This window comes from Talpa occidentalis, unplaced genomic scaffold (assembly GCF_014898055.3).
Source record: "Talpa occidentalis isolate TD23 unplaced genomic scaffold, MPIMG_talOcc4v2.1, whole genome shotgun sequence".
NCBI classification, from domain to species: Eukaryota; Metazoa; Chordata; class Mammalia; order Eulipotyphla; family Talpidae; genus Talpa; species Talpa occidentalis.
Window position 1 is genome coordinate 31,733,029 of NW_026555331.1, and position 25,025 is coordinate 31,758,053.

Genomic DNA, 25,025 nt, shown 5'->3' on the forward strand with positions numbered 1-25,025 from the left:
TTTTAGAATAAAAAAACTGGTAGCTGTTTGCCTAAAACTCATTCTCCTTTTTTAGTTACTAACAAAACTCTAACTTTGCTCCAAGTATATTCTATCCAGTTAAAAATATCTCCCTCACTAGAATAAGAAGTATGTAATATTAGGTAATATCAATGCGGTTGCAAGTTATGTGCAGATAGCACTTATAACAATAAACCTAAGGTTGCTATTCTTAGAAAGGCAACTTAGAAAGAAGGCCCTGAACTGTCAACACCTGGAAAACTGGTATGCCTCCATTCTCTAACTGATAAGAGTATTTTAGTGTGCTTATTAGACTTATGTACAAATATATACTTTACACTAAACACTTTTCTTCTGAGAGTCTGGAATTTTGGTATGCATTAGGCAGAGATTGATCACATTATTAGCACCCAATAGAACATTCGGCAATGAATAACTAATGGGTCTCTTGGGCAAAAATAGTTTATACATTACTATATTTTTCATTGCTGTTGAAACAAGTATACCCCTCTTCATAGGAAGCAGAGGTTATGAATAATGAAGCTTGAGCATGGATTTCTACAAATTGGCTGTATCCTTTTCCCTTATAATCTGAACATACTTACTATTTTGCTATAATAAAACAATCAGGAATGCAATTACATGCTGAATCTACAGAACAATTCTAGAGAATCTTCTATATTCTCCAAACTTAGGACTCTTTGGGAATCCAGAAACAAAACCACATATCTGAATTCCATATAAGAATCCTTCTGATTCATTCCTCAGAATCATGCTCAGATTCAGTAAATAGCATATTTTTAATTCTTTAAACTATACCCAAAGAAAAGTGAATAATTATGTGTGTGATTATTAATTTCTTAATAGTTATCACATATATTGTGAGCTCTCAGTATCTGGACATAAGTTCAAGTGAAAAGGAACCTTTGAAGTCAATAAACAAATGATGAAAAATTCATATGGGACAATTTAAACCTCACAAGATTGGTTAATGTCCTTTTACTCCAATTTAAAACCTTACTGATAGTTCTTAATGCAAATCTAACTCAACTTATTTTTATTTTTTGGCAAGAACAAATTTACAATCAATATCTCTACCTGAAAAGAAATTTTTAGAATAGTTCAAAAATATTTATTTTAGAACATATTAGGATTGTTTTTCAGATGCAGTGGAAAAGTAGTTTGAAAACAAGGGAATGGAGAAAGCATATCACTATATCTCAATCTCTTTCCTAAATGGTTAAAGAACTATTCAAAAACTCCAAAATCCTTTTTATATGCACACCTGGGAAGAAAACCGAATCCGTAACTTTGCTCAGTTACACTGATGTGGTTTAGACCAGATGTTTAAATGTTACAGTATGTACATTTTCTTCCCCTCTTCTAAGGCAGAAGTAAAGTAAGGGGAATATTTGACTTCACTCCACAAGAGACCTATTTAATAGTTTGGCGGTTATGTAAGTAAAGGTAGCTTGGCTAAGTCAATGTTGACGACATACAGAACGACATGATCCTAATGAGTTGGAAAATATTGGCTCTCATGAGAATAGACCAGATGCTACTGAGCTGAGAAAGCTACTGTATTATTGAATTTCATTTTTATGAGGTAAAATTTATTATTCAACCATTAAGGTATCCCATATGAAATCTTGCATAAAATACTTTAACAGTTACATTCTGGAAAGTAGATTTTTATTTTAACATTAAGACATCACTTAAATAAGGGATTCAAATGCCCATTCGATCACCTTTACCACAAATTTTAAGATCTGTAAGCAATTTCCCAGCAAATACCGGATTAATGGAACTAGACTGTCAACAAAATAATGAATTATCTAAAAAAAGAAAAAGCCCTTATTTTTCTGAAGAAACAAAACCCATATGTGACTTTGTATTTTATCACCTGGAAAAATAAGGATTAGAATTTCTGTGATGAGTAGCATCAGAAACAGGAACAGCAAAAATATATAGCTCAGTCATCCCAAATAATAATATACTTTGATCGAGCTTAAACATTACTATTTCATTCTTTATCATTTCTTAATTTTAATTAAATTTCCAATATTTGCTGTTCTTTTTTGGGAGGAGGGTTATTCCAGGTAAGGATCATCATGCAATTTCTAATAAAGCAGCAAATTTAATAATGACCTTACTCTATTTCTGGTTTTCTGGTCTCACTGACCAGGGAGATGGTTTGTGTAGCAGAAATAGTGACAGAATGATCTGAAGACCTGGCTTCAAAAAAATGTTTAATAAGTGAATGTCTATGGGATAATATTTAAGAAAAACATTAAATTGTTTTGAGCATAAATTTTCACATGTGTAACACAGAACATATAACCTGCCAACATTAATATTACTGGTAAGAAGCCAGCAAAACTAATGGATGAAAAACATCATCCTGAAAACAGAAAGCCAAGTTAGACTATTCAAGTTTATGGTATCCAGTCCCTATATTATTCAACTTACTAGAGGAAAAAATGCTTAGCAGACAGCTCTACTATAAAGTATGTGAAAAGTAGATAAATGTTTCATATTTGTATTATTCCACTGCATGGAAACATTCAGTTATAGGTTTGTTGCCCCATTCCCCTTTGGAATCTCCAGCAAAACAGAGATTATATGGTTAGTTAGAGGTTTCCGAGAGCCTAATGTGGCCTCTTACAAACAGTTACATTAAAGGGGCTCGACGTACAATTTCTTCAGTGAGTTCAACTAAGTCCTAAGCAACACCTTTAATTTTGTTAGTTGCCTTACTAGTTGAATTTACCTTTGCTCTGTATCTTCTCTGTTAATACACTGGATCATTTGATTCCAATTCTGACAGTCAACTCAAGTCTCCAAGAATCCCATACCCTAGAAAGGCTTCCAAAGGTAATATCCCCATATGTATGAGTCTAGCAGGATTTTAAATCCAAGACAAGCGCAATAAATCAACTCCACATGCAGTATATATTTGGCACTCTAATAACTCTTTTAGTAGATATAAAGATAGTAAACATCACCATTTTGCAGATGAGAAAGCTAACTGAACTCAATGAAATAAACTGGCATTACTTCAGACATAACTAATTACTGACAGGATTTCCACACTACAAGTCAGTGCTCGGGAGTAAATTTCAATAGTTGAAAGGTAGAAATATTCTTATTATCTGACAAAGTAATAAATTCACTAAATCAATATCTTTAAGAGATTATTAATGCACAAAATCAAATCCCTAAGAAGCAGTAGTATAGAACATCGCTTTAATATCTTCTAACTTAATTTTCACTTTTACAGAGCTTAAGATGCATTACTAAACTTTATTTTTTATAATAAATTTTATTTTTATATTCCCCATACAATTGCAACCCCCTTATTTTGACCCCAATCCCTCCCCTCCCACCCTCTACCCCCCATAGAGTATCTCTGGTTCATAGTTTTTTGTTGATTTTGATTTTCACTTTCTTATAGTTATTCATTTTCCTGGTCCCTTATTTAAATTTTCTAGATTCCTGCTATGAGTGAGACCATCCTGTATTTTTCTTTTTCATTCTGGCTTATTTCACTGAGCATGATCCCTTCCAACGAAAAATGGTCAGAAGAGCTAAAAGGAAACTTCTCTGAAGAAGAAATGCAAATGGCCAACAGGCATATGAAAAAATGTTCAACATCACTTGTAATCAGGGAAATGCAAATCAAAACTACCATGAGATACCATCTTACACCAGTGAGAATGGCACATATTAAAAAAACTAGCAACAACAAATGTTGGCGAGGGTGTGGAGAAAAAGGAACTCTTCTGCACTGTTGGTGGGAGTGCAAACTGGTCCAACCACTATGGAGAGCTGTGTGGAGATTTCTGGACCTACTAAACATAGAGCTTCCATATGATCCAGCAATTCCACTCCTGGGTATTTACCCAAAGGACACAGAAACATCAATTCCAAAGAGCACCTGCACCCCTATGTTTATAGCAGCACTATGTACAATAGCTAAGCTTTGGAAACAGCCCAAATGCCCAAAAATAGATGACTGGATCAAGAAGATGTGGTACATATATACCATGGAATATTACTCAGCATTCAAAAAAGATAAACACATGCAATTTGCAGCAACATGGATGGCGCTGGAAGGGATCATGCTCAGCGAAATAAGCATTACTAAACTTTAAAGAATATATACAGTATACAGTGTAATACAGCAGTAGGCAAACATGACAAAGTTGCTAAAGGAAAAGGAGAAAAAATTGACTAAAAAGAGAAAAAGATAACAACAGAGGGGGGAAAAAAAACACACTTAACTCAGGAATTACAGCTATCTATAAGGGAGCAAAAAATAAAATGAAGACAAAAGTGAAAGTTTATGGCACTGGTTTAAAAAAAAACAACCATTAAGATTAAAGGAAGTCACCATGTTGAATAAAAATCAGCAAAGAGACCCATATAGGTATCTTCTGGCAAAATTTTTTAATTTCAAAGATAAAGATAAATTCTATATTGTAAACAGAACAGATTTGGCTACAAATGAGGAAGATACATTTCATTTCAGTCTTTTCCAGAGTAGTAAACATAAAAAGTCAACGGAGGGCCTTCCTGGTGGCACAAGAGGTTAAGATGCACCCTATGAAGCTATCCGCAGCCACTGTATCACAAGTTCGATCCCTGGCCAGGGAGCTACCCACATGGTGCAGCAGACCTCTCCTGACTCGCCCGCTGCTCCCCTCAGCTGTGTATTTCAATCTGCCTGTTCTGTTCCCCATTCTGTCTCTGGGTGAATTCTCTCACCCCCACACCTCTGGCCTGTACCCTAGCTCTTGTATGCATAAATAAATAAGTCTTTAAAAAGTCAATGGAACAACAAATACAGGTAAAAAAATATGTAAAGTAGCCATGTCAGCAAAAGATGCATTAATATAAATGTTCTCATAGTGTAGATCTCTGCAATCTTTTCCAGGGACTCCACAAGGAAAAAAGATATTTTTAATAGTACTAAAACATGAATTGCCTTTTCCATGTTTGGTATTTGAACTGGTAACACAAAAGCCATCGTGGGTAAACTACTGGTAGCTCAGTACAAATCAATGCCATGGTATAAACTGAGCTAGTAGTTACACTCCTCACCATCACAGTCACAAAGAAAAATGTCTTTTTGATCAAACAATAAAATATAATCATTTTTACTTAATCTTAAAAAAGTAATATAATTATCCACTTACATAGTCTTTTAAAGACTCTTAAACTCATTCACAGAACAGAAACTGATTCAACAAGCAAACATTATCTCACTTCTACGACATATATACATAAATGCATATAGTCTGTCCAAAAAATATTTACTACCTGAAGGCATTTTTATAGTTTTGATGGTTGTAATTAAGTTCAGTGTTTCATTTCTGAAGCACCATTATGAATCCAACTTTTAGAATGAGAGGACTGAAACACAAAGTTATTGCATATTCTGTTTTAAGATCCAATGAAATCCAACCGTTACTTCATTTCATATACACTGGCCTGTTTAAATGTTTGTTAGGTAAAGGAAAAAATAAGAATAAAGAAGTACTGTAAGAAATGAATTAATAAAATAGTAAAATAATTCTGTTTCTTTAAAGCAAGAAAAAAAGATTTTTCATTGCTGAGTTTTCTTTATATAAAAATCATGCAGAGAACACATATAAAACTTAATGGGAAAACTGATTTTCTTTGACAGACAAAATTATTTATATTTCACAACTTGTCTGTCACTACTCATTGGATTTATTATAGTCAGGGAATGATAGTGAATTTTTACGTATCAGGAATTGAGAATGAACATTTTTCACATTTAAATTTTTCCAGAGATATCTTACACCTTACACATGTTTTGCCAGTGACCCTGTGCCACCGTTGGCACAAATTCTAAATGGTGCAAAAATCAATACTGTAATTTTTAACTAAGGAAATTTAGAATTTCAAAAGTAGATAAATGATTTATCAAATTTCTTTAGTTCTCTTTCTTCAGAAAAATACTAGGTTTTCTTTTTGTTGTTTAAACATTTCTCAAGTCTATGCAGTTTCTATTTTCTTCAAATCCTCTAAACAGCAAGAAAATTACACTAACTCTAGGTTTTTCAATGACAGATCATTAGATTATACATCTCTTAATCTGTGGAGATTTGTTTAATGCCTTTTTAATACCTCTGCCAGAATTCTGTTTGGGCAGAATATTGATAGAATAAGAAATTCTAAATAAAGTGCTTTGTCATAGCACAGTCCATTTGGTAAATTCAGCAAAGGAAATATGGTATTAGTTTGGTCAGAAAGAAGGAAAATTATAGAAGTAAATAATACCACCACCTGCACATTCTTTTTAGTATGAATTTAGAAGCTCTCTGACCCAGTCCACCAAAAGAGAGAGAGAGAGAGAGAGAGAGAGAGAGAGAGAGAGAGAGAGAGAGAGAAAGAAAGAAAAGTAGATAACCATTACGGGAAAGTAAACTGAAAAGCTCTGGAGAGACTACCACAGGAAAAAGAAATTTAACGAAGAGAAAAATAAAATGAATTAAATGACTGCAGACAAAAATAAATGCTACTCCCAAGGAAGGTCTTGCTGTAGGTCTTATGGGTGAGCCTATAAAAGATTTTATACAGTAACTCCACTTAAAATAATGGCCATATGTCTTAGTAAATTTCAGCTAATATAACAAAATATCTCAGACTGGGTAGACTACCAAAAAAAAAAAAAAAAAACAGAAATTTACTTCTCACAGGCTAGACGTCTAAGATAAGGGTGCCAACATGGTCAGGTTTTGGTGAGGGTTTCCTCCAGGTTACACAGATTGTGTCCTCCTTCAGTAAACAAGGGACCTCCCTCCAGGCTGTTATCTTCACATTAATCTCATTGATAAGGACTCTGCCTCAATGACCTAATCAGTTCTCAAGTCCTAATACTGTCATATTAGGCATCAAAATGCCAAGGCATTAACTTTGGGGAGACACAAACTTTCATTCCAAAAACATAATTTAACCTACTTATTTCCAAATTAAAGTTTTTGAATGTTAAAAAGTAATTAACATAGGAGGGGGCGGAGCAACATGGCGGCGAGGAGACGCTGCGAGTAAGATCTCCCATTAAAAAAAGTTAATAGGGAGGAAAAGCGGCAGGTCTAAACGGGTGACTCCAGCAAACTACCCGAAGAAGAAAGTGGCCATAAAAGAGGACTAGAAGGGAGGGAAGCGCAGAACCCTGCTCCCCTCCCCCGCCCACAGAGGCGGCACTCTCCGACCAGCAGAGAGGGAGAAAAACAACAAACCAAAACAACCAACAAGAACAAACGACGCAGCAAGCGGGACTGTGAGTGGAAAGGAACTATTGCAGCCACCACACCCCGTGAACGGGAGCTGAGGCGAACCCTGCAGGATTCGCCGCGGCGGTGAGCGAACGGCTCCGGGCGCCATTAGAGAAGAACAAAGACCCCGGGAGACGCGCACACAGCCAGGGCTGCCGGTAAGCTGGCACGGAAACGCGGCGCGCTCGGGGAGCTTGAAAAGCAAGTGCAGACGGGAATCGCGGCTGCCCAGGTACCCGCGCCTGCGACCTAGGCTTGTGGGGAGACGACCTAGGCTTGCAGGGAGACGCGCAGAGGTCCTCACTGAGGTGAAGGTCCCTCCCTGAGTGAGCAGGAACCAGGCGCCCAGGCACGGGAGCGGTGCAAAAGGCGCCATTCCCGCGCCACTGAACTGGGCTACAGCCCGCGTCCTGGAACTGAGGGCTTTGAACTGAGACCCGGGGCACGAAAATTCGGGGCGTGGGTTCTCCACGACGGTGGGGCACAAGGCAGACAGAGCACCCCAAAGCTGTTGAGGTGTACCCTACCATTCCCGCTCTGTTCCCTGTCCCACGGGGTGGGGGGACGAAAAACAGCCCCCAAAGGACAATAGGAGAGATCTCTGGCGCCACCTAGTGACCAGGAAAAAAAAAGTCACTAACACCCCATAGAACAGGAAATTTCTTAAGACTGCTTGAAAAGGGCAGAAGGCTTCTGCAGTGGCCAGCCGGGAAGTTATTCCACGCCAGGCCCCTTCCGACCAGCAGTCTGAGCCCACAGAGGGAGCAGGCACCCACGTCCGGGGCAGACCGGGGGCGCAGAAGAGTGTGCCTGAAACCGGAGGCGCAGGGACTGCACCCCGCTTCGCCATTTGAGAACAGGGACATTTCTTCAGTAAAAACTGCCTAAAACCAGCAGAAAGCTCCCCCAGAAGACAGAGATGGCTCCTGGAAGAGCCAGAGGGGAGCGGAGAAGTTCACCCAAGATGTCAGTCAGTCCGAGCAACACAGTGTCCCAACGCATACGACAAATTAGAAAACAGACAGTAGGGAGTAGAAGAACCACATGCAACCTAAAAACTCCTCAGGAAAGAAGCACACCACAAAAAGAAAACCACTCCCCAGATTGCAACGACAGCAACTTGGAAGAACTTCTGAGCCTTCCAGAAAGAGAATTTAAAATTGCCATGATTAAAAAAGTGATAGATCAGAAGAAGGAAATTGAGTCCCTAAAGAGGGAAGTAAGAGAAATGCAGGAGATCAAAGAATTAATGGAGGAACTAAAGAACTCTGGGAAAAGCAATGAAAGCAGAATAGATGAAATGGAAGAACGAATAAGTAATCTTGAAGACACAGAAATAAAAAGAACCAAAACAGAAAAGGAAAGAGAAGTACGAAGGAAAAAGAATGAAGAAAGACTTCGGGAACTATCTGACTCCATGAGGAAAGGAAATATAAGAGTTATAGGAATTCCAGAAGGAGAGGAGAGAGATGTAGGAACAGAGAAAATATTCATGGATATAATTGAAGAGAACTTCCCAAATGAGAAGAAGGAGCTGAAAATTGATATACAAGAAGCAAGAAGAACACCAAACTTCCACGACGAAAGGAAAAACACAGCAAGACACATAATAGTAAAGCTCCCAAGAATCCAGGACAAGGAAAAAATAATGAAGCTGACAAGAGGGAAGAAACAGATAACATTCAAAGGAAAACCAATCAGGCTGACATCAGACTTCTCTGAAGAAACACTACGGGCAAGGAGAGAGTGGAGGGACATAGTCAACAGACTCCAAGAAAACAGATGCCAACCAAGAATACTCTATCCCGCAAAGCTCTCTTTCCTCCATGAAGAAAGAATATGGACCTTCCCAGACAAAGAGAAACTCCGGAATTTCATTGCGGCTAAACCCCCACTCCAAAAAATACTACAAGGAATCCTAAAGCCAGAACCTCAGAGGGACGAATAACAACGAAAGAAGACCAAAAAAAAAAAAAAGTTATTAAAAGAATAAATAAATAAAATCAAAGGAAAGACAAACATAATGGCAAATACAGATGCTAACATATCAATATTAACTCTAAATGTAAATGAACTAAACTCTTCAATAAAAAGACACAGAGTTGCAGCCTGGATTAAGAAACAAAACCCAACCTTTTGCTGTCTCCAGGAAACACATTTAGCTACAAAAGATAAAAATAGGCTCAAAGTCAAAGGATGGAAAACAATCCTACAAGCAAATGGGCCAAAAAAGAAAGCAGGAACAGCTATACTTATATCAGATAAAACAGACTTCAAACTCAAAAAAATAAAAAGAGACCCCAATGGTCACTACATTATGATTAAGGGGACAATACTTCAAGAAGAAATAACACTCATTAACATATACTCACCAAACGAAAGAGCACCAAAATATATCAGACAACTGTTGTCCTCTCTGAAAACAGACATCAGAGAAAACACATATGTAGTGGGAGACTTCAACACACCACTATCAACAATGGATAGATCAACAAGACAAAAAATAAGTAAAGAAACTAAAGCTCTAAATAAGGACCTAGAGCATTTGGGCTTAACAGACATCTATAGAACACTAAACCCAAAAAAAACGGAGTACACATTTTTCTCAAGCGCACACGGATCATTCTCCAGGATCGATCACATACTGGGGCACAAGACAAACATCAACAGATACACCAAGATTGAAATCATACCAACCATCTTTTCTGACCACGAAGGCATCAAACTAGAAATAAATCATAAAAAGAAGGCAAGGAACTATCCTACCTCATGGTGATTAAAAGCCACACTACTGGAAGACCACTGGACTAACGAGGAGATCAAAGAAGAAATTAAAAAATTCTTTGAATTGAATGACAAGGAGGACACCAATATCCTAAATGTATGGGATGCAGCAAAAGCAGTAATAAGAGGAAAATATATAGCAATAGAAGCTCACATCAAAAAACAAGAAAGAACTCAAAGAAACAACCTAATCTCGAAGCTCAAAGATCTAGAAAAAGAACAACAAAAAAACCCCAGAACCAGTAGAAGAAAAGAAATAATAAAAACCAAAGCAGAAATAAATGAAATTGAAACTAAAAAAACAATCCAAAAGATCAATGAAACCAAGAGCTGGTTCTTTGAAAAAATAAATAAAATAGACAAACCCCTAGCCAGGCTCACAAAGGAAAAAAGGGAGAAAGCACAAATACACAGAATCATCAATGAAAGAGGAGAAATCACAACGGACACAGCAGAAATCAAAAGAATAATCAGTAACTACTATGAACAGTTATATGGAAACAAGTTCAACAATCTAGAGGAGATGGACAAATTCCTACAACTCTACAATCACCCAAAGCTAGATAAAGAAGAAATAGAACACCTAAACAGACCAATTACAAGCAGCGAAATTGAAATGGTAATTAAAAACCTCCCCAAAAACAAAAGCCCAGGACCTGATGGATTTACAAATGAATTCTACCAAACATTCAGAGACGAATTAGTGCCTATCCTTCACAAACTCTTCCAAAAAATTGAGAAGGAAGAGACAATACCAAACACGTTCTATGAAGCCAATATTACACTAATACTAAAACCGAATAAGGACAACACAAAAAAGGAAAACTATAGGCCAATCTCCCTAATGAACACTGATGCAAAAATCCTCAATAAAATTTTAGCTATCAGAATCTAACAATGTATCCATAAGATAATTCACCACGACCAAGTTGGATTCATTCCAGGGGCACAAGGATGGTTTAACATCCGAAAATCAATCAACGTTATCCAACACATCAACAAAAAGAAATATAAAAACCATATGATAATATCAATAGATGCTGAGAAAGCTTTTGACAAAGTGCAACACCCATTCATGATAAAAGCCCTTGAAATTCTTGGGATACAAGGAACATACCTCAACATCATAAAGGCCATCTATGACAAGCCAACAGCCAGTATCATTCTCAATGGTGAAAAGCTGAAAGCAATTCCATTAAGATCTGGAACAAGACAAGGATGTCCACTCTCACCACTGCTTTTCAATATAATACTGGAAGTCCTAGCCAGAGCAATAAGACAAGAGAAAGACATCCAAGGAATCCAAATAGGAAAAGAAGAAGTCAAACTATCACTATTTGCAGATGATATGATAATATACATAGAGAACCCCAAAATCTCCACAGAAAAACTAATTCAACTCATCAATCAATTCAGTAAAGTGGCAGGATACAAAATCAACACGCAAAAGTCAGTAGCCTTCCTATACACAAACAATAAATCTGAAGAAGAAGAAATCAAAAAAACCACCCCTTTTATTATCGAAACAAAAAAAATCAAATATTTGGGAATAAATCTAACAAAAGAGGTAAAGGACCTATACAAAGAAAACTATAAAACACTGTTAAAAGAAATAGAAGAAGACACAAAGAAATGGAAAGACATCCCCTGCTCATGGATTGGAAGAATAAACATTATTAAAATGGCCATTCTACCAAAAGCAATATACAGATTCAATGCTATTCCAATCAAAATCTCAATGGCATTCTTCAAAGAAATAGAACAATTATTGATGAAATTCATATGGAATCACCAAAAACCCCGAATAGCCAAAGCTCTACTGAAAAAAAAGAAGGAAATGGAGGCATCACACTCCCAGACTTCAAACTATACTACAAAGCCATAATCATCAAAACTGCATGGTATTGGAACAAGAACAGACATACAGACCAATGGAATCGAATAGAAAATCCAGAAATAAACCCACAGATTTATGGTCAACTAATCTTTGACAAAGGAGCAAAGACTATGCATTGGAGCAAAGAAAGTTTGTTCAATAAATGGTGCTGGGAAAACTGGGTCGCTACATGCAAAAGAATGAAGCTTGACCACTACCTCACACCATACACAAAAATCAACTCAAAATGGATTAAAGAACTAGACATAAGACCTGAAACCATAAAATACATAGAAGGAAATATAGGCGAAACACTATGGGATTTGCACATCAAAGACATCTTTACAGACACATCACCCAAAGCAGTGATAGTGAAGGGAAAGATAAACAGCTGGGACTACATCAAATTAAAGAGCTTCTGCACAGCAAAAGAGACAATAACAAAAACAAAGAGAAACCCCACCAACTGGGAGAACATTTTTGCACCCAACACTAATGATAAAGGACTGATCACAAAAATCTGCAAAGAGCTGATGAGACTCAGCAACAACAAAGAAATAATCCGTCAAAAAATGGGCAGAAGAGCTAAAAAGAAACTTCTCTGAAGAGGAAATGCAAATGGCCAACAGACATATGAAAAAATGTTCAACATCACTTGTAATCAGGGAAATGCAAATCAAAACTACCATGAGATACCATCTCACACCAGTGAGAATGGCACATATTAAAAAAACTAGCAACAACAAATGTTGGCGAGGATGTGGAGAAAAAGGAACTCTTGTGCACTGTTGGTGGGAGTGCAAACTGGTCCAACCACTATGGAGAGCTGTGTGGAGATTTCTGGACCTACTAAACATAGAGCTTCCATATGATCCAGCAATTCCACTCCTAGGTATTTACCCAAAGGACACAGAAACATCAATTCCAAAGAGCACCTGCACTCCTATGTTTATAGCAGCACTCTTTACAATAGCTAAGCTTTGGAAACAACCCAAATGCCCAAAAATAGATGACTGGATCAAGAAGATGTGGTACATATATACCATGGAATATTACTCAGCATTCAAAAAAGATAAACACATGCAATTTGCAGCAACATGGATGGCACTGGAAGGGATCATGCTCAGCGAAATAAGCCAAAAAGAAAAAGAAAAATACCGGATGGTCTCACTCATAGCAGGAATCTAGAAAACTTAAATAAGGGACCAGGAAAATGAATATAAGAAAGTGAAAATCAAAATCAACAAAAAACTATGAACCAGAGACACTTGTTGGGGGGTGGGGGGCGGGAGGGGAAGGATTGGGGTCAGAATGGGGCGTTTGCAATTGTATGGGGGAATATAAAAATAAAATTTAATATTAAAAAAAAAGAATGAAAATTGGGGTTATTACCCAGAATCAGAGTTAGTACCAGAAAAAAAAAAAAAAAGTAATTAACATAAAATTCACCTTTTTAAAGTGTGTAATTAAATGGAACTTAGCAGATTCACAAAGGAAACACCATCATCATTATCTCTTACCAGAATTTTCATCACTCAGGCCCATTTAGCCATTACTCTCCATTCCTCATTTTCCCAAAACTCCAGGAATCATTAATTACTTTCTCTCTCTATGCATTTGCCTATTTTAAGAATTTCATATAAATGGAAACATAGTGTATGTGGCTTTTTGCATCTGGTTTCATCCATCTAGCACAGTTTTCAAGGTTTATTCATAGCATGGCCTATATAAATACTTTATTCTTTTTTATGTGTCTATATAACATTCCATTGTACAGACAGAACACACTTTGTTTATCCATTAATCATTAGACATTTGTATTGTTTTCATCTTTTAGCAACTAATAACAATGCTATGTGATTCCATTCATGTGTGGAATCTGAAAGTCCAATTCTTTAAAAGCACAGAGTATAACAACGGTTACAAGAATAGGGAGGCAGGGGAAATGAGAGATGTTGCTCAAAGGGCGTAAAGTGGCAGTTACTTCAAAATGAAAAAATTCCAGAAATCTAATGCACAGCATGACTCTCATGAAAAAATAATGTATTTTACACTGAAAATTTGCTAAGATACTAGATTTCAAGTGCTCTCAAGGAGATATGTATAGGTTTTAGTGTCACTATGATAAGGATTTCACTTATGTACATCAAACATCATACTATACATTTAAAATATAATTTTTTACATGCAAAAAAAATACTATGTATAAGGTTTTGTGTGGACATGGCTTAAATTCTTAGGAATATACCTAGGAGTAATATTGCTAGGTCCCAATACACCAAGAATTGACAGTTATATGCTATTTCCAAAACATATTTAAGGCTAAAAACATGGATAGGTTTTAAGAAAAGAATGCAAGAGGAGGTACAAATACCAACTAAAGGAAAGCCAACTGTAATTGTGTTAATATAAGAAAATGTAAGCCAAAAGGTTTGAAGGACTCACTTCATTTAATAAATGAAATCAGTTCAAAAAGAATACAAATATGTATATAGGAAGAGGACATTTACGCACACATTCAAATTTGCATATTTCAAAGGATTGAGAGAATTCAAAAGCCCTTCCATAAGCCCCAAATTGAGAACTTCTAGGCTAATGAAACATTTGTTGTGTCATACTTTATAGAATATTAAAACTTAGCACAAAAGAACTGTAAAATTTTACAATAGTCACTGGTTATATTAAATAAAAAAGGCTATAATCATAATACACATTGTTTAGAATTTATAATATTTTCCCCATAGAAAGAGCTAATGTTAATACCTTCAAAAGCAGCATAAAAGAACATACACAATGATTTATTTTAACAGATAACTGAAGTTAATTAAAATGTTATTGTTTTAAGCATGAAGTTACTTAGTAAATAAAAATATTTCACTCTTTAAAACTACTTTTGTGTTATTAACAAATGTAACATGATTACTTTGAGCCTAAGCACCTAAAAATAGAAAGCATTACATGAAATTTTTGTTTACCCGCAAAAGAATAAAAGATGGGGGCCTCCCTGGCGGCGCAAGGGGCTAAGCACCACACCATAAGGTAGTCCGCAGCCTCTGCAGCATGAGTTCAATTCCCGCCAAGCCAGGGAGCGGCCCACATGGCGCAGCAGACCTCTCCTGGATTGCCCACTGCTCCCCTCAACAGTGAATTTCAGTCAGTCTGCCTATTCTGTGCCCCACTCTGTCTCTGGTGAATCCTCTCACCCCCCACAATCTCGGGTCTGTGCCCCAGCTCTTGTATGCATAATAAATAAATAAATCTTTAGGGGGAAAAAAAGGAATAAAAGATAAAGATAATATCTCATGCTGGCATCTAAGCAGATTTTTAAATTTTAGTGGTTTAATTCATCTATTTGAATGGGTGAATTCTGCTTATCAAGTCTTAAAGTATTACGATCAATAATTTTATTCACTTTACCAGCATAATAAAACATCTATTATTGATGTGGTTATCATTCAAACATATATTTGATGTTCTGAAAAGTGAGAAATGGAACACCAAGAAGTTGGTGAAAGGTAATCTCTTGGAACTGTAAAGCATATCCAGAAAACTGAACGGTTTACTGCATATTAATGCTAGATTTTATACATGAATTACAAATATCCACTTTCACAGAAATATATAGTATAGTTGAGCATGCTAGACATAAGGATTTGAATGATAAAACATTAGACATTTCAAATAAGAATGTTCTATATACTCATCAAGAAGACGGTGCTCTTACCTACAGTTTGGAAAACTTCATTCATCAAAGCTTCATTCACTGCTAAAGAGCTGCCATTTCCAATATGAGACCAACTTTGATATATTGCTTGCAACAGAAGTGTCTGTGCTCTTGTAGCTTGAATTGTGAGATTTGGAAGTTCAAATATACCCTCAGTTAGAGCAATCTGAGATCTTTTGGCCCTGCATAAAAAAATAGAAAAACGATAAAGTAAATAGCACTTACAAAAAATGAAATATTAAATGAATTAGGCTGTTGTAAGGAAAGAAAAAGCATAAATACTCAAAATTTAAAACATTAAAAATATTTTAAGTATTTAAAATCAAAGTAAACATGTAATTCTACCAACTTTAAGTCTATTTCAGAACTTATTACAATAAAAATATAATCTAAAATCATGTTTGTATACATGCATTCATAAAAATACATCTACTCAAGCAATTATAATTTCTCAATTAAATCAATCACGAAACATAACAAGAAAATACTAGTTAAAACTTAAATAGGATGTTTCATGAATATTATGAAAGAGGAATTATCATTATCAGATGGGAAAACAAAGACATAAGGAAGGCCTCCCCTGATGGTACAGGCGGCTGAGCGCAGCGCTGTGAAGCTGTCCACAGCCTCTGCAGTGACAGTTCCATCCCGGCCGGCTGGCGAGGGTCCCACATGGTGTGGCAGACCTCTCCTGCTGCGCCCACTGCTCCCCTCAGCAGTGTATTTCAGTCAGTCTGCCTGTTCTGTTCTCCGCTCTGTCTCTGGTGAATCCTCTCACCCTCCCGCGAATCTGGCCTATACTCCAGTTCTTGTATAAATAAATACATAAAAATCTTAAAAAAAAAAAACTTATAAAAAAAAAGACATAAGGAGATAAGTTATCAGATACCATAACTATTAAGTGAAATTAGAAATTTAAATCCAGATAATCTTATTCAGAGTCCTATAGCTCATAGTTACTCTCAAATAATACTTATGAAGTATTTACATTGTACCCAAAGTTCCTATTTGACAGTGATAGAGAAAAATAATTTTTAGAATTTCTTCCCTGAAATATCTAATCCATTAATGCCTTATTTATCTGGATCTATCTTTGTTTTTATATACATATATGTATGTTTTTTTAAACATCATTCTTCATTTTTGTACAATGTATGCTTTCTCATCTTGTCCCTGTGAAATTCCCACCACCAATTCAATGAGGTATCTCACAAAATTCAATTTTTCAAATAGCAAAACTTCAACGTAAAGGAACATTTAACCGTGAGCAATAAAACAGACTTTGAAACAGACAAAAACAGACATTATGTAACAATAAACATCAATATATCATGAAGGTGTGAGTCATTAATATATATGCATTGCTCCATATAGGAGCACCAAAATATATAAAGCAAACATCAACAGACCTAAAGGGAGAGACTGATATCAACACATTAATAGTCAGGGGCTTTTTTTTTTTTTAAAAAAATAATAAATTTTATTTTTATATTCCCCATACAATTGCAACCCCCCCATTCTGATCCCAATCCCTCCCCTCCCGACCCCCACCCCCCCAAAAGTGTCTCTGTTTCATAGTTTTTTGTTGATTCTGATTTTCACTTTCTTATAGTTATTCATTTTCCTGGTCCCTTATTTAAGTTTTCTAGATTCCTGCTATGAGTGGGACCATCCGGTATTTTTCTTTTTCTTTTTGGCTTATTTCGCTGAGCATGATCCCTTCCAGCGCCATCCATGTTGCTGCAAATTGCATGTGTTTATCTTTTTTGAATGCTGAGTAATATTCCCTGGTGTATATGTACCACATCTTCTTGATCCAGTCATCAATTTTTGGGCATTTGGGTTGTTTCCAAAGTTTAGCTATTGTAAACAGTGCTGCTATAAACATAGGGGTGCAGGTGCCCTTTGGAATTGATGTTTCTGTGTCCTTTGGGTAAATACCCAGGAGTGGAATTGCTGGATCATATGGAAGCTCTATGTTTAGTAGGTCCAGAAATCTCCACACAGCTCTCCATAGTGGTTGGACCAGTTTGCACTCCCACCAACAGTGCACAAGAGTTCCTTTTTCTCCACACCCTCGCCAACATTTGTTGTTGCTAGTTTTTTTAATATGTGCCATTCTCACTGGTGTAAGATGGTATCTCATGGTAGTTTTGATTTGCATTTCCCTTAGTCAGGGGCTTTTAACATCCCACTTACAGTAATGGACAGATCCAGAAACCAATAAGGAAACATCAGCCTTAAGTGACACATAGACTAGATGAACTTAACAGATATAAATAGAACATTCTATTCAAAAGCAGCAAAAGATACATTTTCTCAAATGCATGAGTTGTAATACTCTCAAGAATATATATGCCAACAATTTGGACAACCTAAAAGAAATGGGCCAATTCTTAAAATCATGCAACCTTGTAAGACTGAATCAGGATGAAACAGAAAATCTGAACAGGATGATCTCTAGTTAGCAAATTGAAATAGTAACCAAAAACCTCCCCAAAAAACCAAGTCCAGGACCAGATGGCTTCACTGGTGAGTGCTACCAAACATTCTAAGAAAAATTTAATACCTACCCTTCACAATTAAAGAGGAAGAACACTTCCCAATTCATTTTATGAGACTAGCATTACCTTGATTCTAAAAACAAAAAAAATCACAAAGAAAAAAAAATGAGGCCAGTATCTCTGATGAACATAATGGAAAATTCCTCAATAAACTATTAGCAAATTGGACTCATCAGTACATTAATAAAATCATGCACCATGATCAAGTAGGTTATATTCCAGTAATATAAGGATGGTTCAGTTAGGATCCTATTAACAAATTATATTTCATTATCATTATTGTTTCTTTTGCTTTTCCAAAATTGGATTCACTTAAAAAGTTTTCTTTCTCATTTCCCTTTCTTTTAATAACGTTTTAAAAACTAAGAGGTGACTATGTTCTCAGTTTCTGTCCAAATTCCTGGCCAAAAAAAAAAAAAATCAGTTCATTAGTGTTATTAAGAGGTATCTTGAATACCTATAACATAAAAGGTACAGTTAACCTAGATATTAATCAAGATATTAATTAACCTAGATATTAATCAAGATATTCTGTGGCATTAAGAGGTCTTAGAGTATAGCAAAAGCCACATCCTTACAACTACAGCAATAACTATTTGGCAAAATTATAGTTACAGTTCTTTTTACAAGTGGGTGTTTACTACTTTATAACAAATTCAACTATTATATATTGTATTCTTCTTGAAAATGGTTCCCAAATGGATAAAACAGACTTGAATAAAACTTAAACATATGCAAATTGAGAAAGATTAATTTATACTACACTTTCATAATACCCAAGGGTAGAAAGGTAATTATCTCAGATTCAATTTAATTAACAAATCAAAGGAAATAATTCACTTTGTACAGAATTCACAATTTAATACTAAATAGTTACAGTATATCATACACATAGGACGGTTTTGTGGTTTTGTTTTCCAGCTATAACTAAGTATAAGCAAAGTATACTTCATTATGCTTCTTTTAAGTATGCTACTCCAGTAGCATTTGAACTAAAGTATGTCATTCAAAGTTATTTGGTAATAGATGGTAGCTTATACAATATACCTGCTAGTTTAACAATATCAGTGAGGAAACATTTTCCTCCTTTATTTCGTCATTTTTTGAATATTTCTAACAGATTAGCAGGTATAGAAAATACTCAAATATCCATTGCATCAAACGCAATCATCAAACCATAACAATATACCATATTTGCTTCAGAAAATTTTAAAAAGAGCAAAGCTTTTACAACATTATTTAAGCTATTTGGGGGGGGCTTATTAAAGTATCAATGAAAATGCACAATAAAAGTATAATTTTCCTTGTGATTTACAACACTACAAATTTATTAAACTTTAAAATAAAGCAGGTCAATAAAATTCATACTAAAAATACCTATAAACTTCTGGACTTACCTAAATTTTTTTTTAAATATCACTAAACCTACATTTTAAGTTAAGTTGGTGAGAAATAAAATAATTTATTTAACAAATGCCTATTTCACATATCCAGAAGTCCTAGTCTGAACATATGTTCATGTTAAAGAATAGTTTTTAAAACTATCAATTTAAGCATTACTCCCCAGGGGAAAATAAATCCTAATGTAACTAGTGGGATAAACAACTCATTAAAACACAACTTGGACAAACTCCAGGATAAATTTAAGGAAATAGAAACAAGTAGGTCTTGACTGTAGTAGCAAGTACTGAAAATGAATACACTCTAACAAATCTTTAAGATTCTATTTGTACCATTTGCTGACAAACTGTAGCTCAGGGCTGATGAAATTCCTGAACCAATCTGGAATTTCTATAGTCTTGCTCTGAAATTCTAAATAAAAAATTAGAAGTGGTTCTTACGACTCAATGCAAAGAAATTAACTTAAACAATCCATTCACATTCATAGGAATACCGTAGAATTTCTGCTATACACACACTTGAGAAACAGTTACCCATTCTTTTAAACGCACACATCTCATACCAACTGAAAGAATATCCTCAGCAACAGCTGGATCTAAAGATTTATATAAAGTCCCCAAATGCAAAGTTTGAACTTACAAATTCATTCCAAAAATGTATTTTTGTTATTACTCATATCCTGTACAGTAAAATAAGATTAGATCACTTTTCAAAAATAAAATGAGTACAAAACTTAACTCAACTTAGAAATGAAACTTGAAAAAGCTAAGAAATTATATTTAGTTCTGTATAATATAGTGTCTCTTTAGTTTATATAATAAAGCAATACTCAATGAAGAGAAAAAAAAGTTTTAAAAAATTGGTAGGTAAAATGACAACGTCCTCTTGCCTCCCTCTGATCCCACTCCTCTCACAATAGAGAACCACTTTCTATGAGTTTTACATGTACTCATGGATAATTTATTACTTTAATGGAAATAGGTAAGTTGACAACTTGCTTTTTATGACTGATATATCTTAGATAACATCATATATACATCAGTACATATGCTTCTACATTGGTCTTTTTATGCATGCTTGATAATACTCAGTTTGAATGAAGTTTCATTTATCAACAATACATAGAGTAGCCCTTTCGCAATGTCCCCACTACTACTGACCATTATGTTTACAAAGATCTATTAAAATCTATTCACAAAGATTTTAGCATTTACAAATAGCTATAAAATACAAAAAAAATACTGATATACTGATTTATGAAAATATTTTACCTTTTTTCAAATTTCTGAAATAACTATCACCATTTGATTTAAATGTTAGATACATTAGATACAGATGAACAGAGGAAATGAGAAGTAAATTTGTCTATCACTAAAATAAAATATAATGAATGCCTTGATTATTATATAAAATACAAAATCTACGATGAACTATGCCAACAAAAATTGAAACTTAAAAACCTTAAGATACTATTTCACACCACTGGAAATGACATAATTAAAAAGACAGATAATAACAAATGTTGGTAAGAATGTGGAAAAACAGAAATATCCTCAAACTCTTTGTGAAGAATATTTTTAGGAAGAATATAAATGGATAATGGCACTTTGAAAAACAAGTTAGCTATTAAAAAGTTAAACATACATTTACTCTAAGACCCAACAACTCCACTCTAGGGATCTACCAAAGAGAAATGAAAACTTAAGTCCACACAAAAGACTACAATGATGTCCATAACAGAATTATTCATAATAATCAAGTTTAAACAACCCAAATGTTGGTCAACTGGCAAGTAGATGAACAAAATGTAATTAATCCATACATAAATGATACTATTTATAACTTAAAAAGGAATGAGGTACAGATACACATAACAATGTGGATAAACTTTAAGACAAAGAACATTTACTCTAAATTCGATGGATAGGAAATATCTATAAAGCACATTTACATAAACAGTTAAGTTTGTGCTTCACTGCAGCTAGGTGTGGGAGTAAGGATCAACTTTTTTAACACAGAAAATACAACTATGGTACTAGAATTCTGATGACAAATGCAAAACTTAATAAATTAAATAAAAATCACTGAATGTATACTAAAAGCAGCTGACTTAAATGGTAAATAAATCACAATTCATTAAACTTGATTTTTCAATATGAATATTTATAAATGACGACATTAGTTAATAAAATTCTTAACACTCTGAAACACTATGATCTAGAAGGACGAGCACTTTTAAATTCACTTTACTATGCAAATACGCAACGTTAGTTAATATTAGATGCTACACAATGTTATAATTAAAAAGTCACTTTGCTCATTGAGAGCTTAATATCTCCTATCTCAAAAGTTACTTGTACTATAATCAAGATGAAAATGCATACATTGTACAAGAATGAAAAATGATGTAAAAATATATAAAATAATCAAAAATAAATTTAAAATAAAAGATATTTGTTATTCAAATATATGCTGTATAAAACCAAATGTAAGATAATTAGTTGCATATCTCCCCAGTTCCATCTGTGCATTTCTATTTTAAACTTTTCATATATTATATTCCAAAATATAAAATGTCACTTACAGAAAGGATTAAAACCACACTGAAAGTGATCATTCTAGCTTAATAATCCCAAACTGGAAGTAATCTTAAAAAAAGACTTATAAACTTTAATGGACCATCATTATGAAAGTATTACAAGTTCCAGTGCTTATGAGAAGCAGCAATGGGATAAAGTAGTTCATCCTACTGTCAAAATTAAACAAAGCACAGGTGCTAAATAAGAAAATGTTACAACACAAAAATATATGGATGTGACACATTTCTATATTAAAAACCATGAGTTCATTCTACTATCTCCAATTCTAATACAATAACAAAGTACACGGTTGTCTTCCCCTTTGGCATATTTGTAATTTTTTTCCAAGAGTGAGAAATCTGGAAGCCACTATTCTAAATAAAAATACTTTCTTGATCTAACCCTAGAATACTCAGCAAATGTTCTGAGAGTTGCTAACTATGATATAACTCATAATAGTGCAAAAAATCAAACTAGATTTCAATTTTGTTTGAAATTCTTTTTAGACAAATTTGCAGACAGTAAATTTTAAACTGTTTAATTTAATGAATTTTTGACAAATATCCATACTTGTGTTATAATGCACATGTCAGAAAGATACACTAATAGGCATCTCAAATATGGCATCCCAGTCAACCTCGTCCTCTCCCTTCCTCCAAGACACAATCTATATTTTTAGATTTTTTTCACCATGTATTATGTTGCCTGTTCTAGAAATTTATATAAATGGAATCAAGAGTATATTTGTGGGCCTCCCCAGTGGCTCAGCGGTTGAGCGCTGGGTTGCGAAGCTGCCTGCGGCCTCTGCGGCACCGGTTCGATCCCTGGCTGCTCCCCGGCTACCGGAGGAGGGTCCCCCATGGCGCGCAGACCTCTCCTGCCGCCCGCTGCTCCCCTCAGCAGTGTACTTCGGTCCTTCTGCCTGCTCTGCTCCCCGCTCTGGCTCTGGTGAATTCTCTCACCCTCCCACGCTTCTGACTGTACCCAGTGCATGTATAAACAAAACAAACAAACAAATAAAATAAATAAATAAAACATGCCTCTATTAAAAAAAAAAAAGTATATTTGTTTTGTGTCCAACTTCTTTTACTCAGAAAACACAATTATGTATACCCAATAGTTCATTGTGTTTGTTTATAGGTGAATTGTATTTTGTTGTACAAATATATCAAAATCTGTTTATCTAATCTATTGAGCAATTTCTAGTTTGGGATTATGCTAAATAAAATTAGTATGATCTATAAAATTAGTATGACCAATTTTAATGTGGTTTGAATTTGTATGACTCTATAACTAAATTTTGAGTACAATGATGTGTTTAATGTATCTCCCTTTGTAAATTGTTCAAATCTTTCACCTATTTTTAGCAGTTTGCTGGTATTTTAAGTTCTCTAAATATCCTATATGTAAAAACTGTCAGATACATGTTTTGTGAATATTTTTACCCAGTCTGTTCCTTTTTTTTTTTTGTCTTCCAGAAATTTGTACTTTATAATTATTATCTATGACAACTACATTCATAAATGTGACTAAACATTGATTTTTAACCTACCATATAAAATTATATATACCTGTCTGACAAAAAAAGGTGACATTCATTTTCTGAGTATATGTTCACTAAAAATATAAACTATAAATATAAAATAACAATAACAGATCAATACATGTCAAGCACTGATCAAAAGTGCTTCTATGTGTTAACTCATATAATCCCAAAAGAGATTCGGAGGGGGCCTCCCCGGTGGTGCAGCAGGTTGAGCACAGCACTGTGAAGCTGTCCGCAGCCTCTGCAGCACGCATTCAATTCCTGGCTGGCCAGGGAGATACCCACATGGTGCGGCAGACCTCTCCTGTCACGCCCAATGCTCCCCTCAGCAGTGCTTTCAGTCTGCCTGTTCTGCTCCCCACTCTGTCTCTGGTGAATCCTCTCACCCTCCCGCTCCTCTGGCCTTTACCCCAGCTATTGTATAAATAAACAAAATAAAAAGATTTAAGTACTCAAAAAAAAAAAAAAATCCTGAGGTACAAATTATGAATTGCCCCATCCTTAGGTTCATGTTCTTAATCACCATCCTATATAAATTATGTTATGAATCACCCACACATAAAAACTACTGACAATTTTAATAAGTTACTAGTCTTCTTATAGTTGTTAACATTAACAATGTTAACAAATGATTTTTCAATATTCTATTCTCTAACCTTTATTTCACATAACATGAAAATTTTTCTAAACCTATAAACATTGCTATGATTTGTAATGATAAGCCTAACTACTGCTAACTGATGAGTATAAAATTTTATTCAACTTGTTCATTTTTTTCCATTTTTATTGCAAATCAGAAAATGTGAAAAGCATATCTAAATAACTGATCATTTTCTTAACATAGCTAAGGGCAAATTCCTATAAATAGATGTGCTCAGTAAAGTGATATTTAGTTTCAAAGATTTTGAGAGATACATATAAATTGTCTGCAGAAAAGTTGTAGTGTATCAGTATTTCCACCAATGGCATCTAAATCCTTACCACTTTGAATAGTATATTCTTTAAATTCTACAATATCATATATAAAATATAAGTGTGCATTGCTTAAATTTTTAGTTCTCTACCTATTATTGAAGCTGGAGTTTTTTTCAAGTCATACATATATTTATATTTGTGAATAAACTAGACCAGCTCTCTGATATATTGTTTCTTTCATCTTTCTCTATGCGCCAGCAACACTTCTATTTGTTCTCCAAGCCAAATCTGTTTCCAACTCGACTTTGCACCTTTGTTCCCCAATGCCA

At 34.8% G+C, this 25,025-nt stretch overlaps 1 protein-coding gene across 12 annotated transcripts in view; it reads right to left on the minus strand.

Moving 5' to 3' along the window:
* The window catches only part of VPS13B (vacuolar protein sorting 13 homolog B), a 622,702-nt gene that overhangs the window by 480,416 nt on the left and 117,261 nt on the right, over window positions 1–25,025 (minus strand). For all 12 annotated transcript variants that reach the window (XM_054692064.1, XM_054692063.1, XM_054692065.1 and 9 more), the window contains one exon: window positions 15,692–15,873. In XM_054692064.1, coding sequence (XP_054548039.1) covers window positions 15,692–15,873 — 182 coding nt within the window. The remainder of the gene's footprint in view (window positions 1–15,691; window positions 15,874–25,025) is intronic.